General features: G+C 50.6%; 1 protein-coding gene across 8 annotated transcripts in view; it reads right to left on the bottom strand.

Moving 5' to 3' along the window:
* Positions 1-152: 152 nt before the first annotated feature.
* Positions 153-10,410, bottom strand: part of HNRNPM (heterogeneous nuclear ribonucleoprotein M) — a 154,164-nt gene continuing 143,906 nt past the window's right edge. For 5 of the 8 annotated variants that reach the window (XM_054250737.2, XM_008987144.5, XM_002761689.6 and 2 more), the window contains 4 exons: positions 5,641-5,694; positions 2,755-3,557; positions 2,105-2,156; positions 153-575 (listed from right to left, as the gene is read on the bottom strand). In XM_054250737.2, coding sequence (XP_054106712.2) covers positions 412-575; positions 2,105-2,156; positions 2,755-3,557; positions 5,641-5,694 — 1,073 coding nt within the window. In that variant the 3' untranslated portion in view covers positions 153-411. The remainder of the gene's footprint in view (positions 576-2,104; positions 2,157-2,754; positions 3,558-5,640; positions 5,695-10,410) is intronic. The other 3 variants (XM_078360414.1, XM_078360415.1, XM_078360417.1) reach the window with 1 other exon arrangement.

The following is a 10,410-nucleotide window of genomic DNA, read 5'->3' as shown; positions in this document are numbered from 1 at the left end:
TTTTGAGGGTAGGCACTCACCTCTAGGCCCTCAGACAAGCAAGAGTGGGGATGAGGTTTCTGGAGATCGCTGCTCCTCAGACTGGAAGCCCAAGTGGCTCTGGCTCCCCACATTTCAGGTGGTTGCCCACATACCACACACAAGGATGCTGCTTTCAGGAACCAGTATTTATTATCAAAGTCATATTTGATGTCAACAAGATGCCACAACTACAAAAAAAATTGCGCACGTTGCAATCTCAATGCAAACAGTCAAATGGAACCCCAGTCATTAAAAAAGTAATTCAAATTACCCCAAAAAGCAACTGAATTTTTTAAACATCTTTATACATCCAGCCAACAAATTAAAATGGTTAACAAGAAAAAATACAAATTCAGAGGTCTGGTATCGATGTTTAAAAAAGGCAACTGCTTAAGCGTTTCTATCGATTCGAACATCAATCTCTCGGCCATTGAGCTTCATGCCATTCATCATCCGGCAGGCTCTCTCAGCCACCTCTGGTGACTCGAACTTAACCACACCGCACCCCTTGGACTTCCCGTTCTCCATCTTGATGTCGGCATATAGCACGTGGCCTGCACAGGGAGGGAAGGAGAGACCACATGTCAGGCAAACTCAGAGCTCAGCCTGTCTAGACTGTACTCAGTCCCTATCACCTGATGGATTCTGGTGGACAGAGTCAAAAAGGAGAGGCCCCAAGAACCAGTGACTGTGGCCCTGGGCCCACACTACCGTTCTGCTAACAGAGCCTGCCCCTGCCCCAGGAAAAGCCTTCCTGAAAGTTCAAAAAAGAAGGCACCATGTAAAGTCAGCTTTAGAGGCAGAAGGCTGGCTATATATATTTTGGAGGCTTCATTTTTGATAAGCCACTGCCTCTGGTTACAAAGCCATCCACAATCCAATGGACACATCTGTACTGTCCAAGTGTAAGCCAGCACACTGCATATATTCATTTGAACACCTATTTAGCATCCAGAGATGTGTCAACACTGTGGAAACAGGCCAGGCCTACAGGGTCAGAGCACTAGAGGCTAAAGGTGCTAGGGCCACAAAGCCAGAGGCAGGAAGGAACTCAGCCTAGGAGATGGCCCAGAGCAGGGAGGATGGAGGGGTCCCCTCAGGGGCAAGTTCTGAGAGCTTGCACAAATTCACCAGAAAGATGATTTGCCAATGGGGGCTTGCATACAGCACTGCAGGGTGCTTGTAGTACTTGCTGCTCAGGTTCTGGGATGGGAGGGAGATAGAGGAGCAAGGGACCAGTCCTCAAGGGGCTTGAGAGTCTGGACTTTCTCTTGAAGGCTAAGCGTCCCTCTAGGCATTGCGAAAGTGGGGGCCTGTGATCCCACTGACCTTTTCAGAATAGCTACAATGTGGAAACTCAGGAGTGAGGAAAGAAACAGGTTGACTCAATGGCTTGCCCCAAAAACCATGGAGAAGCAGCAATGATGGTGAAATCAGAGCAGCTGCTGAAACAGGAAGTGGGAGGACAGGGTGGAAGCAACTGCTCAGCCCTGGTTCAGGCCCCTCTGGCTAAAGAGAACAGAGGTGGTGCATGAGGGGTGAGGGCTTACCCTGGAGGGCAGGGAAGGAAGACAACTTGCTTCCAGCCCAAGAGGAAGCCTTCCAGAAGGGTTGTCTAACATGCCAGGAAACCACGAGACCTTAGCCTCACCCTCACATGAGCAGCTGTGCACCCAGAGCCCACAGCGCCTCCCCATGGCATCTGCTAGGCTGGGCATTCCCTGAGAGGCCCTCAGTCAGCTGTGCTGAGGGAAAACTGACCTCATCTGGGATGTATTTGCCACCTAGAAGCCAGGTGAGCTCAGAAAGACGACTTTGCCTGACATCTGTAAAATGCAGACACTATTACCTTGTTTCAAAAGCCTCAACAAAGGAAAAGAAAAGTAATTAAGGATGAAATAACAGGTGAAAAACATGTGACACATCACAGGACACTCAGCCTAACCTGAGCATTGGCATGGGCAGAACAATGGCAAGGCCATGAGTCCTGGGCTGATGGAGAGGGCCGGGAGGGAGGCTTTGCTGACTCAGCTGCATTACCAAGCATGAGGCAAGGACCTAGAAAGCCATTCCCATCACTTACCACACTCGTTGAATTTGTCCTTTAGCATCTTCCATGTGAAATCGAATGGGAGCTGAGGGGGGAGAAGAAAAGGGAGACTGATGTGTGATTAAAGTAAATCCTAAGTTAGCATGCCTTGCAGCTGGCTCTGAGGGCCAAGCTAAGTTTCTTACTACACCAAGAAGTGCTGCCCTTCAGACTGATGGCATCAGCAGGTCCATGTGGGACAAGGCTGTGAAGGGGCACAGCCAGCTCCTCCCTGGGGCTCTGCCAGTGGGAGCACCAAGCAGGGCGGGACGCTTGGACCTGCGATGCACAACCATCACTCAAAAGAGGCTAAGGGTGGCTGAGCTGGGGGAACTAATTCTGTTACAGCCACTTCTTTCCCTGGATCATTGTGCAACAAGACTCTGGCTCATTAAGCGATCAGAAACTGGAGTCTCTGAGCTCAGAGTCTGCTCCATATTCTAGCACAGTGGAGAAGCCCAGGCAATTCCTGAACCCAGTTCTCACATTCCTTACTTGTCCTACTAGCACAAAACATTAGGGACAAGGGCAATGAGGTGTGGTCCCTTCTGTGGAGCGCCACCTCTGATTTCATCCTGCGGATCTCTGCCTCCCTCGTCCCCTGGTGCTCACCACCACCAAGAAGTTCCCCAAGAGCCACTTACATTTCTCACAAATATCTGGCAGGCCTTCCTGGCCACCCCAGGAGCATGGCCTCCAGCTCCACCAAAGGAACCTGCGAAGCTTCCTCCAAAGTTGCCACGCTCCATCTCAATGGCACGGTCAAAGCTGGCACCGCCACCGCCACCCATGGCCAGGCCCATGCGCTCGATGCCAGCGCCCAGGGCCGGGCCCATGGCAGGGCCCATGCGCTCAAGGCTGTTGGCACCCATGCGCTCCAGGCCCATGCGCTCGAGGCTGTTGGCGCCCATGCGCTCCAGGCCCATCCGCTCCAGGTTGTTGGCGCCCATGCGCTCCAGGCCGGTAGCCATGCGATCCATCACGGGGCCCATGCGCTCCAGGCCAGCCCCCATACCTGCGGGCACCATGCGCTCCATGCTCAGGCCCATGCGCTCAATGGCAGGGCCCATGCGCTCCACGCCAGAGCCCATGCGCTCAATGGTCTGGCCCACACGGTCGATGGGAGCGGCCATGCGCTCGAGGCCGAAGCCCATGCCGGCACCCATGCGCTCCACGCCAGAGCCGATGCGCTCCATGGTCTGGCCCATGCGCTCGATGCTGGAGGCCATGTGGTCGAGGCCCAGCGGGCCCATGCGCTCGATGCCAGAGCCCATGCGTTCCACGGAACCCATACGGTCCATGACCAGGCCCATGCGCTCGATCTCAGAGCCCACGCGATCCATGCCGTGGCCGAGGCCTGCGCCCATGCGCTCCATGCCGGCACTCCCGAGGCGGTCAATGCCAGGACCCATCCTCTCGATCCCAGGGACGCTGCCTCCACCTCCACCTGAAACAGGGACACAAAACACAGTGAGTGCCAAGAACTTGTGTGTGCATGTGCACAACATGCCAGACCACTTCAGCTCATGGGCACAGATCAGAGGTAAAGGCCCACCATAATTTACCATTAAGACACCCCTTGAATGTTGACAACAGCTACAGCCTGAGTGGTGGGTACAGGGAGGCCTCAGAGCATTCTCTCTGCTCTATGCCACAGCTCAGATTTCTATAACACAACTCTCCTGCATGTGCCTGTGAGGTGCTAGTGTCTGTGACAAGCTTTGTGAGCCACAGATGTCAACTGCTGAGACCTGAGGTTTCTCCATCAGCAGACATTGAGAAATGCTCCGGGGGGAGGCATGGACACCCCCCACTCAGAGGGCCACCCAGGGTCATGAAAAGGAGTGACGTGCAGGCAAGTCAGAGTCACTCCCACTTGTCTGCTCCCACCCTGTCCCCTAGGATGCTCTGCTGGGGGCCAAACCAGCTGCATTTCCTCAGCACTCCAGGGTACAGAGAAAAGATCTGCAGAGGTCAAGAAAACACACACCAAGAGAGATCCTCTGTGTACAAATGCACACAGCTGGCCACTTCAGGGGACCTTTTTGTTGGGGAAACCAAATATCTTGCTAGCTTTGGAAAGAAGATGTCGATGGCACTGCAGAGTTGGCTCTGGCAGCGGCTGGGGTCAGTCAGCAAAATGAAAGGACCCCAACTGGTGGTTCCCTGCAACTCTGGACAGGAAGGGTCTGGCTCCATCAGTAAGGCCACCCCTTTCCACATGCCAAGCTCAGGGTTCCTCCTGCAAATGCCGCCGCCTGGCTCTGAGGGTGGCTGTCAGCCACGTGCCAGCCTGTGACTGATCCAAGGAGCTCTAGTCCAAGATACCAATTCAAGAGAAAACTCAGCAGTTTCTCTAACTGGCTCTCTAACTGACCATGGCCGAGTGGCTCTGCTGCTCCTTAACTGCCCAGCAGCACACTGAGCAGCAAAAAGCCCAACTTGAAGAATGGAAGATTTTCAGAGGGGAGAGGCCTCAGAAGCTAACCAACTTCCCCACAGTAGAAGGAACCTAGTGAGAATCGGCACTTTGCCCAAAGACATCAGAAATGAGGCAACTCCCAATGCCAACTGCTGCAAAAACTGGGGAAAAATGGTGCCAGTGTGGAGCTCCAGAGCAAGCCCAACACAGAAGTCAGCAGGGAAGATGCCAAGACACTCAGAGCCTTGAAGAAAATCAGGCTAAAAAGTACATTTAGGCTGGGCGTGGTGGCTCACACCAGTCATCACATAACTCTGGAGGTGTGCAGGTCACTTGAGGCCAGGAGTTCAAGTTACTGGGCAATATGGCAAAATTCTGTCTCTACACAAAATACAAAAAAATTAGCCAGGCCAGGTGATATGCACCCATAGCCCCAGAGTTGCTTGGGAGGCTAATGTGGGAGAATTGCTTAGGCCTGGGAAGTCCAAGCTGCAGTTAAGCCGAGATTGCACCATGACACTCCAGCCTGGGAGACAGAGTGAGACTGTCTCCAATAAAACCCCCACAAAGTGTATTTTGTTCTAGGCATCCATAAAACTGTGTATTCATGAAAGGTGCAGAACAGAATGTTTCCAGCACTCATCATTGGGTGCAGGGCTTCAGATCACACTTTCTTCCTATTTTCCTACTGAGTACATGTATCTATTTTAGTAAGCATTTATTACATTTCTTCTACTTACCAAGTAGAAGGAAACATATTTACTTTTAGGGATTTATAGTGTGGAAAACAAAATCCCCAAATTCGAGGTACTCTGACAGTAAGGATGGTCGGCCTGTGCACAGCACAGGCTTCAGTACTCTTTCACACACATTCCCTCTCCACACAGCATCCCTGAGGCAGGTACTATTACACTCCAATTTTACAAATGAGTGCTATGAGAAACAGGTTCAGTGACTTGCCAAATGTCACCCAGCTAGAAAGCAGCAGATCTGGTCCCACCCCAGGGAGTCTGTGTCAGAGCCCATGCTTCTCACCACTAAGCTCTATGGTCCCCACCAATAACAGCCTATTCTAAAAAAACAAAACATCAAACTAAGTAGTTCCTACCTCCTCCCTGCTTTGCAATGATCTCTCCTCTCTTCAGTGCATTACTTAGGATTTCTAAGGAAATCAGGAAGAAAAAAAAATTAGCCAAATTTCTCTATGGCAACAGAAATGTGCTCATTACAGAAATACTACTAAAAATGAAAAGAAAAAGGGAAAGGGTTGAGAAACATACACACACAGACAAGATCATTGTACAGAGAACAAGCAAAGTCCTTGCTGCTGGTCACAATGCCAAGACCCCAGGTAGCTCCAGAGTCCAAGGCCGAGCGTGGGGGGTCACCTGAGAATGTGCCCGGCAGAGACAGGAGCCCCGTGTGCATCCATGAGCTGAGAGCCAGAGCAAGAAGGGAGCCGTCAGGTCTTGCTCAGCAGCAGTTTTCTAATTCTGGTCCAGATTCTCAGGACTGAGGTTTCCTTACCTCACCTGAGCTGGAAACTAAGCCCCCACCCCCACCCCAGCCAACTTGTTGTTCAGAAGACTGCCCAGCATCACCCACCTGAAGCCCACATTTGTCCACCCAGAGGCACCTCTTGTTATGACAGAGCAAATTAAAGCTCCAGCTCCATGGACAGCCTCAACGCTGAAAGTCCCCCATTACCTGACAAATGAGCTCTGCACGGAAATCCCCGAGCATGCCAGTCCTGCCTGAAATGAGCTTGGAGTGCTATGACTAAGCAATAGATAAGGTTGCAGAAAAATACATAAATGCGCCCCCTGCCAAGTGACCCAAACACAATGCTGCTGCTCCTTTGCCCATGGCTCACCCACATATCCTAAATGTTTGTCTGATGCTATCATAGCATTACCTTTCCAAGCTTCTGGTCAGTCTTTTGCTATGTAGAAGACACCTGTACCCACCTGCTCTGGTCTCAAAGTATATGCTCAGCAACTTGGACGCTGGCCACGAGGCACATTTCACTTTATGACTAAAGCCTATGATTATATTCTCCCATGGACACCCCTGACCTCGATCAATCTTTCAACCTGTCCCACAGCCATGCACGTGTGGTTCACGCCTGTAATCCCAGCACTCTGGGAGACTGAAGTGGTTGGATCACCTGAGGTCAGGAGTTCAAGACCAACTTGGCCAACATGGTAAAATCCCGTCTCTACTAATAATACACAAATTAGCTGGGTATGATCACAGGTGGGTGCCTGTGATCCCAGCTACTCATGAGGCTGAAGTGAGAAATATCGCTTGAACCCACAAGGTGGAGGCTGCAATGAGCGGAGACTGTGGCACTGCACTCCAGCCTGGGTGACAGAGACCCCATCTCCAAAAAAAAAAACCCCCCACACAAAAAAAAATCAACACAAGAAAATACCTGCCCCCCACACAGCTGCTTCTTATATCCCAACTACCCCAGGAAGAGGTGGGAAAGTTCACCAAGAGACACAGACTTCAGCCTACCAGCAGGTACAGCTCACTCCCAGGACGCCTGCAGTCCTGCCCAGCTTGCCTGAGCAGAGGCTGGCTTTCCAAAAATAGCACCTCAACCAAGCTTGTCCAACCCACTTTACTTTGCTGTTGTTCTGTTTTGGGCTTTTGGCAGCGAAGCCATGGTTTTTAGTTTCTGTCTCTAGTGATAAGTAGAAAAGAGGGATGAGAAAGGGGCTATACTAACCCAGAAACAAGCTAAGAACCTATGATTATATTCTCCCATGGACACCCCTGACCTCGATCAATCTTTCAACTAACACACCTGCAAGACACCTGCAAAAGCTTTCAACCAACAAGCCACTGATAGGAAGAGAATTGCCAGATTCTCCTATCGGCATTTACAGGCCTCTCTGTGCTGACCACAACTGAAGCCTGTTCTGACCATGCTTCCCCGCTGCCCCATGCAGACCCAGCCTCTGCGCCCAACGCTGCCAGCCGCTCTATCTGTGCACACCTGCTGCCTGTGCCAAACCCACTCAGTCTCCAGCCCCACAGCAGATATGGTGTTCTGAGCAACAGCATCTAGAACAGCAATTGGGAACCCATGTCTCCACCATCATTCTCATTAGGCCATTTGGATGCAAAGATCTCTGGCGCTGTTCCAAGTCACCCTTAGTATCGCCTCGGCTGCACCTCGTCCTTGAAGGTCAAAGACCACAGACCTATCCAAATTTCTGAAGCAGAAAGTATAGCTGTTTGCACAAAGAAGTGCAAAGATCTACTGTCTCGGCACGGGAAGGGACACTGCGTAGGAAGGCACTACAGAAAGGAGCACCACCAACTCTCATGGCAAGGACACAGGAAAGAGAGACCAAGAATTCAATCTTGGAAAAACCAATCCAACCACTCTGAGAATCTGACTACATCACTTTACTAATGTAGGTCTGATCACAAGCAGCAACAGGTAATTCCAGGATAAAGAGATCAGAAAGAAGGTGGAACTACAGCAGGAGAAGTGGCACCCTATAGACAATGTTTCTATTCCAGTCAGGTCAGGACAGTTTCCTACAACCACATGAAGTGACCTCACAGGCAAGAAGCCCACATCCACCTCTCAATGTGGTACTCATGTGCCACTGCAGGAAGCGGAATGAGACGAGAGGTGCCACATTATGGCAAGGAACTGAAGGTTCTGAGCAAGAAAAAGTACCTACGAGAGTAAAGTCACATGCTATTTATTCTTGCCACAGCTATTCTATCCACAAATCACTGTTTGCAGTCAAATGACAGTGTTTTAAAATATTTTTTTTTAAATACACCGCTAGGGCCTGGTGTGGTGGCTCACACTTGTAATCCCAGCACTTTGGGAGGCTGAGGCGGGCGGAACACAAAGTCAGGAGTTTGAGATCAGTCTGGCCAACATAATGAAACTCTGTCTCTACTAAAAATAAAAAAATTAGCCAGGTATGGTGGCAACACCTGTAACCCCAGCTACTCAGGAGGCTGAGGCAGGAGAACTGCTTGAAACCAGAAGGCAGAGGTTGCAGTGAAGCGAGAAGATCATGCCACTGCACTCAAGCTGAAGTGAAAGAACAAAATTCCGTCTCTCTCAAAACAACAACAACAACAACAACAATACACTGTTGGCCAGGCAACAGTAGCTGCTGCCTGTATACCCAGCACTTTGGGAGGCCAAGGCAAGAGCATCACTTGAGCCCAAAAATTTGAGACCAGCCTGGGCAACATACAGAGACCATGTCTCTACAAAAAGATCAAAACAGTAGCAGGGCATGGTGGCATGTGGCTGTGTTCCTAGCCACTGAGAGGCCGAGGTGGAAGGACTGCTTCAGCCCACTACATTGAGATCAAACCCACTACACTCCAGCCTGGATGACAGGGCAAGACCCTGTCTTAAAAGAAGAATCAACCAGGCGCAGTGGCTCACGCCTATAATCCCAACACTTTGAGAGGCCAAGGCGAGCACATTACCTGAGGTCAGGAGTTCAAGATCAGCCTGGCCAACATCGTGAAACCCCATCTCTACTAACAATATAAAAAATTAGCTGGGCATGGTGGCAGGTACCTGTAGTCCCAGCTACTCAGGAGGCTGAGGCAGGAGAATCACTTGAACCCAGGAGGCAGAGGTTGCAGTGAGCCAACCTGAGCAGCAGAGCAAGACTCCATCTCAAAAAAAAGAAAAACATGAGCTGAAGGATGAATCTGATGACCACCTTCCTAGGGCCTTCATAAATTCTAAGAATACAGCCAATATAAAACAAACATGAACAGACCTGGCGTGATGGCTCACACCTGTAATCCCAGTACTTCAGGAGGTAGAGGTGGGTGGAATGCTTGGGATTTCACCATCCTGGCCAAGATGGTGAAACCTTATCTCACTAAAAATACAAGAAAATTAGCCAGGCATGACGGCATGCACATGCAGTGGCATGATCATGCTTCACTGTAGCCTTGACCTCTTGGGCTCAAGCCATCCTCCCACCTCAGTCTCCCAAGCAGCTAGGAAAGGTGTGCAGCACCATGCCTAGCTAATTTTGTTTATTTTTTTGTAGAGATGAGGTCTTACTATGTTGTCCAGGCTGAACTCCTGGGCTGAAGTGATCCTCCTGCTTCAGCCTCCCAAAGTGTTGGGATAACAGGCAAAAGCCACCACAGCCGGCCTAAGAATGTCTTTTAAAACAAGGGTCCAGGCTGGGCGTGGTGGCTCACACCTATAATCTCAGCACTTTGGGAGGCTGAGGCAGGTGGATCACCTGAGGTCAGGAGTTCAAGACCAGCCTGGCCAACATGGTGAAACCCTGTCTTTTTTTTTTGAGACAGAGTCTTGTTCTGTTGCCAGGCGCCAGGCTGGAGTGCAGTGGTGCAATCTCAGCTCACTGCAACCTCCGCCTCCTGGTTCAAGCAATTCTCCTGCCTCAGTCTCCTGAGTAGCTGGGATTACAGGCACGCACCACCATGCCCAGCTAATTTTTGTATTTTTAGTAGAGACGAGGTTTCACCATGTTGGCCTGGATGGTCTCTATCTCCTGACCTTGTGGTCCGCCCACCTCGGCCTACCAAAGTGCTGGGATTACAGGTGTGAGCCACCGCGCCCGGCCGAAACCCTGTCTTTAAAAAAAACAAAAAACAAGGGTCCTAGCTTCTGCAGGGAAGGCCCACCACAGTGGTCACTTGTTTGAGAAGGCCTTTCGTGATTCTATTGCTGGCTACTTCTTTTCTTGTGCGTCCATCTCATGCAGGCTAAAATGGGAATCACACTTTTCTTGCTGCAAGGTCTATAAACAATCTCTCCCTCCCATGCTAAGAGGGCCTTGAAGAGTCTAGTTGTTATTAATCTCAGTCCTTAGAAATGTCAGATAAGACAGGTGCT

Source organism: Callithrix jacchus, chromosome 22, assembly GCF_049354715.1.
Source record: "Callithrix jacchus isolate 240 chromosome 22, calJac240_pri, whole genome shotgun sequence".
Classification (NCBI taxonomy): Eukaryota; Metazoa; Chordata; class Mammalia; order Primates; family Cebidae; genus Callithrix; species Callithrix jacchus.
Note: the sequence above shows the minus strand (reverse complement) of the source record. Positions and strands in the feature narration are given on the sequence as shown.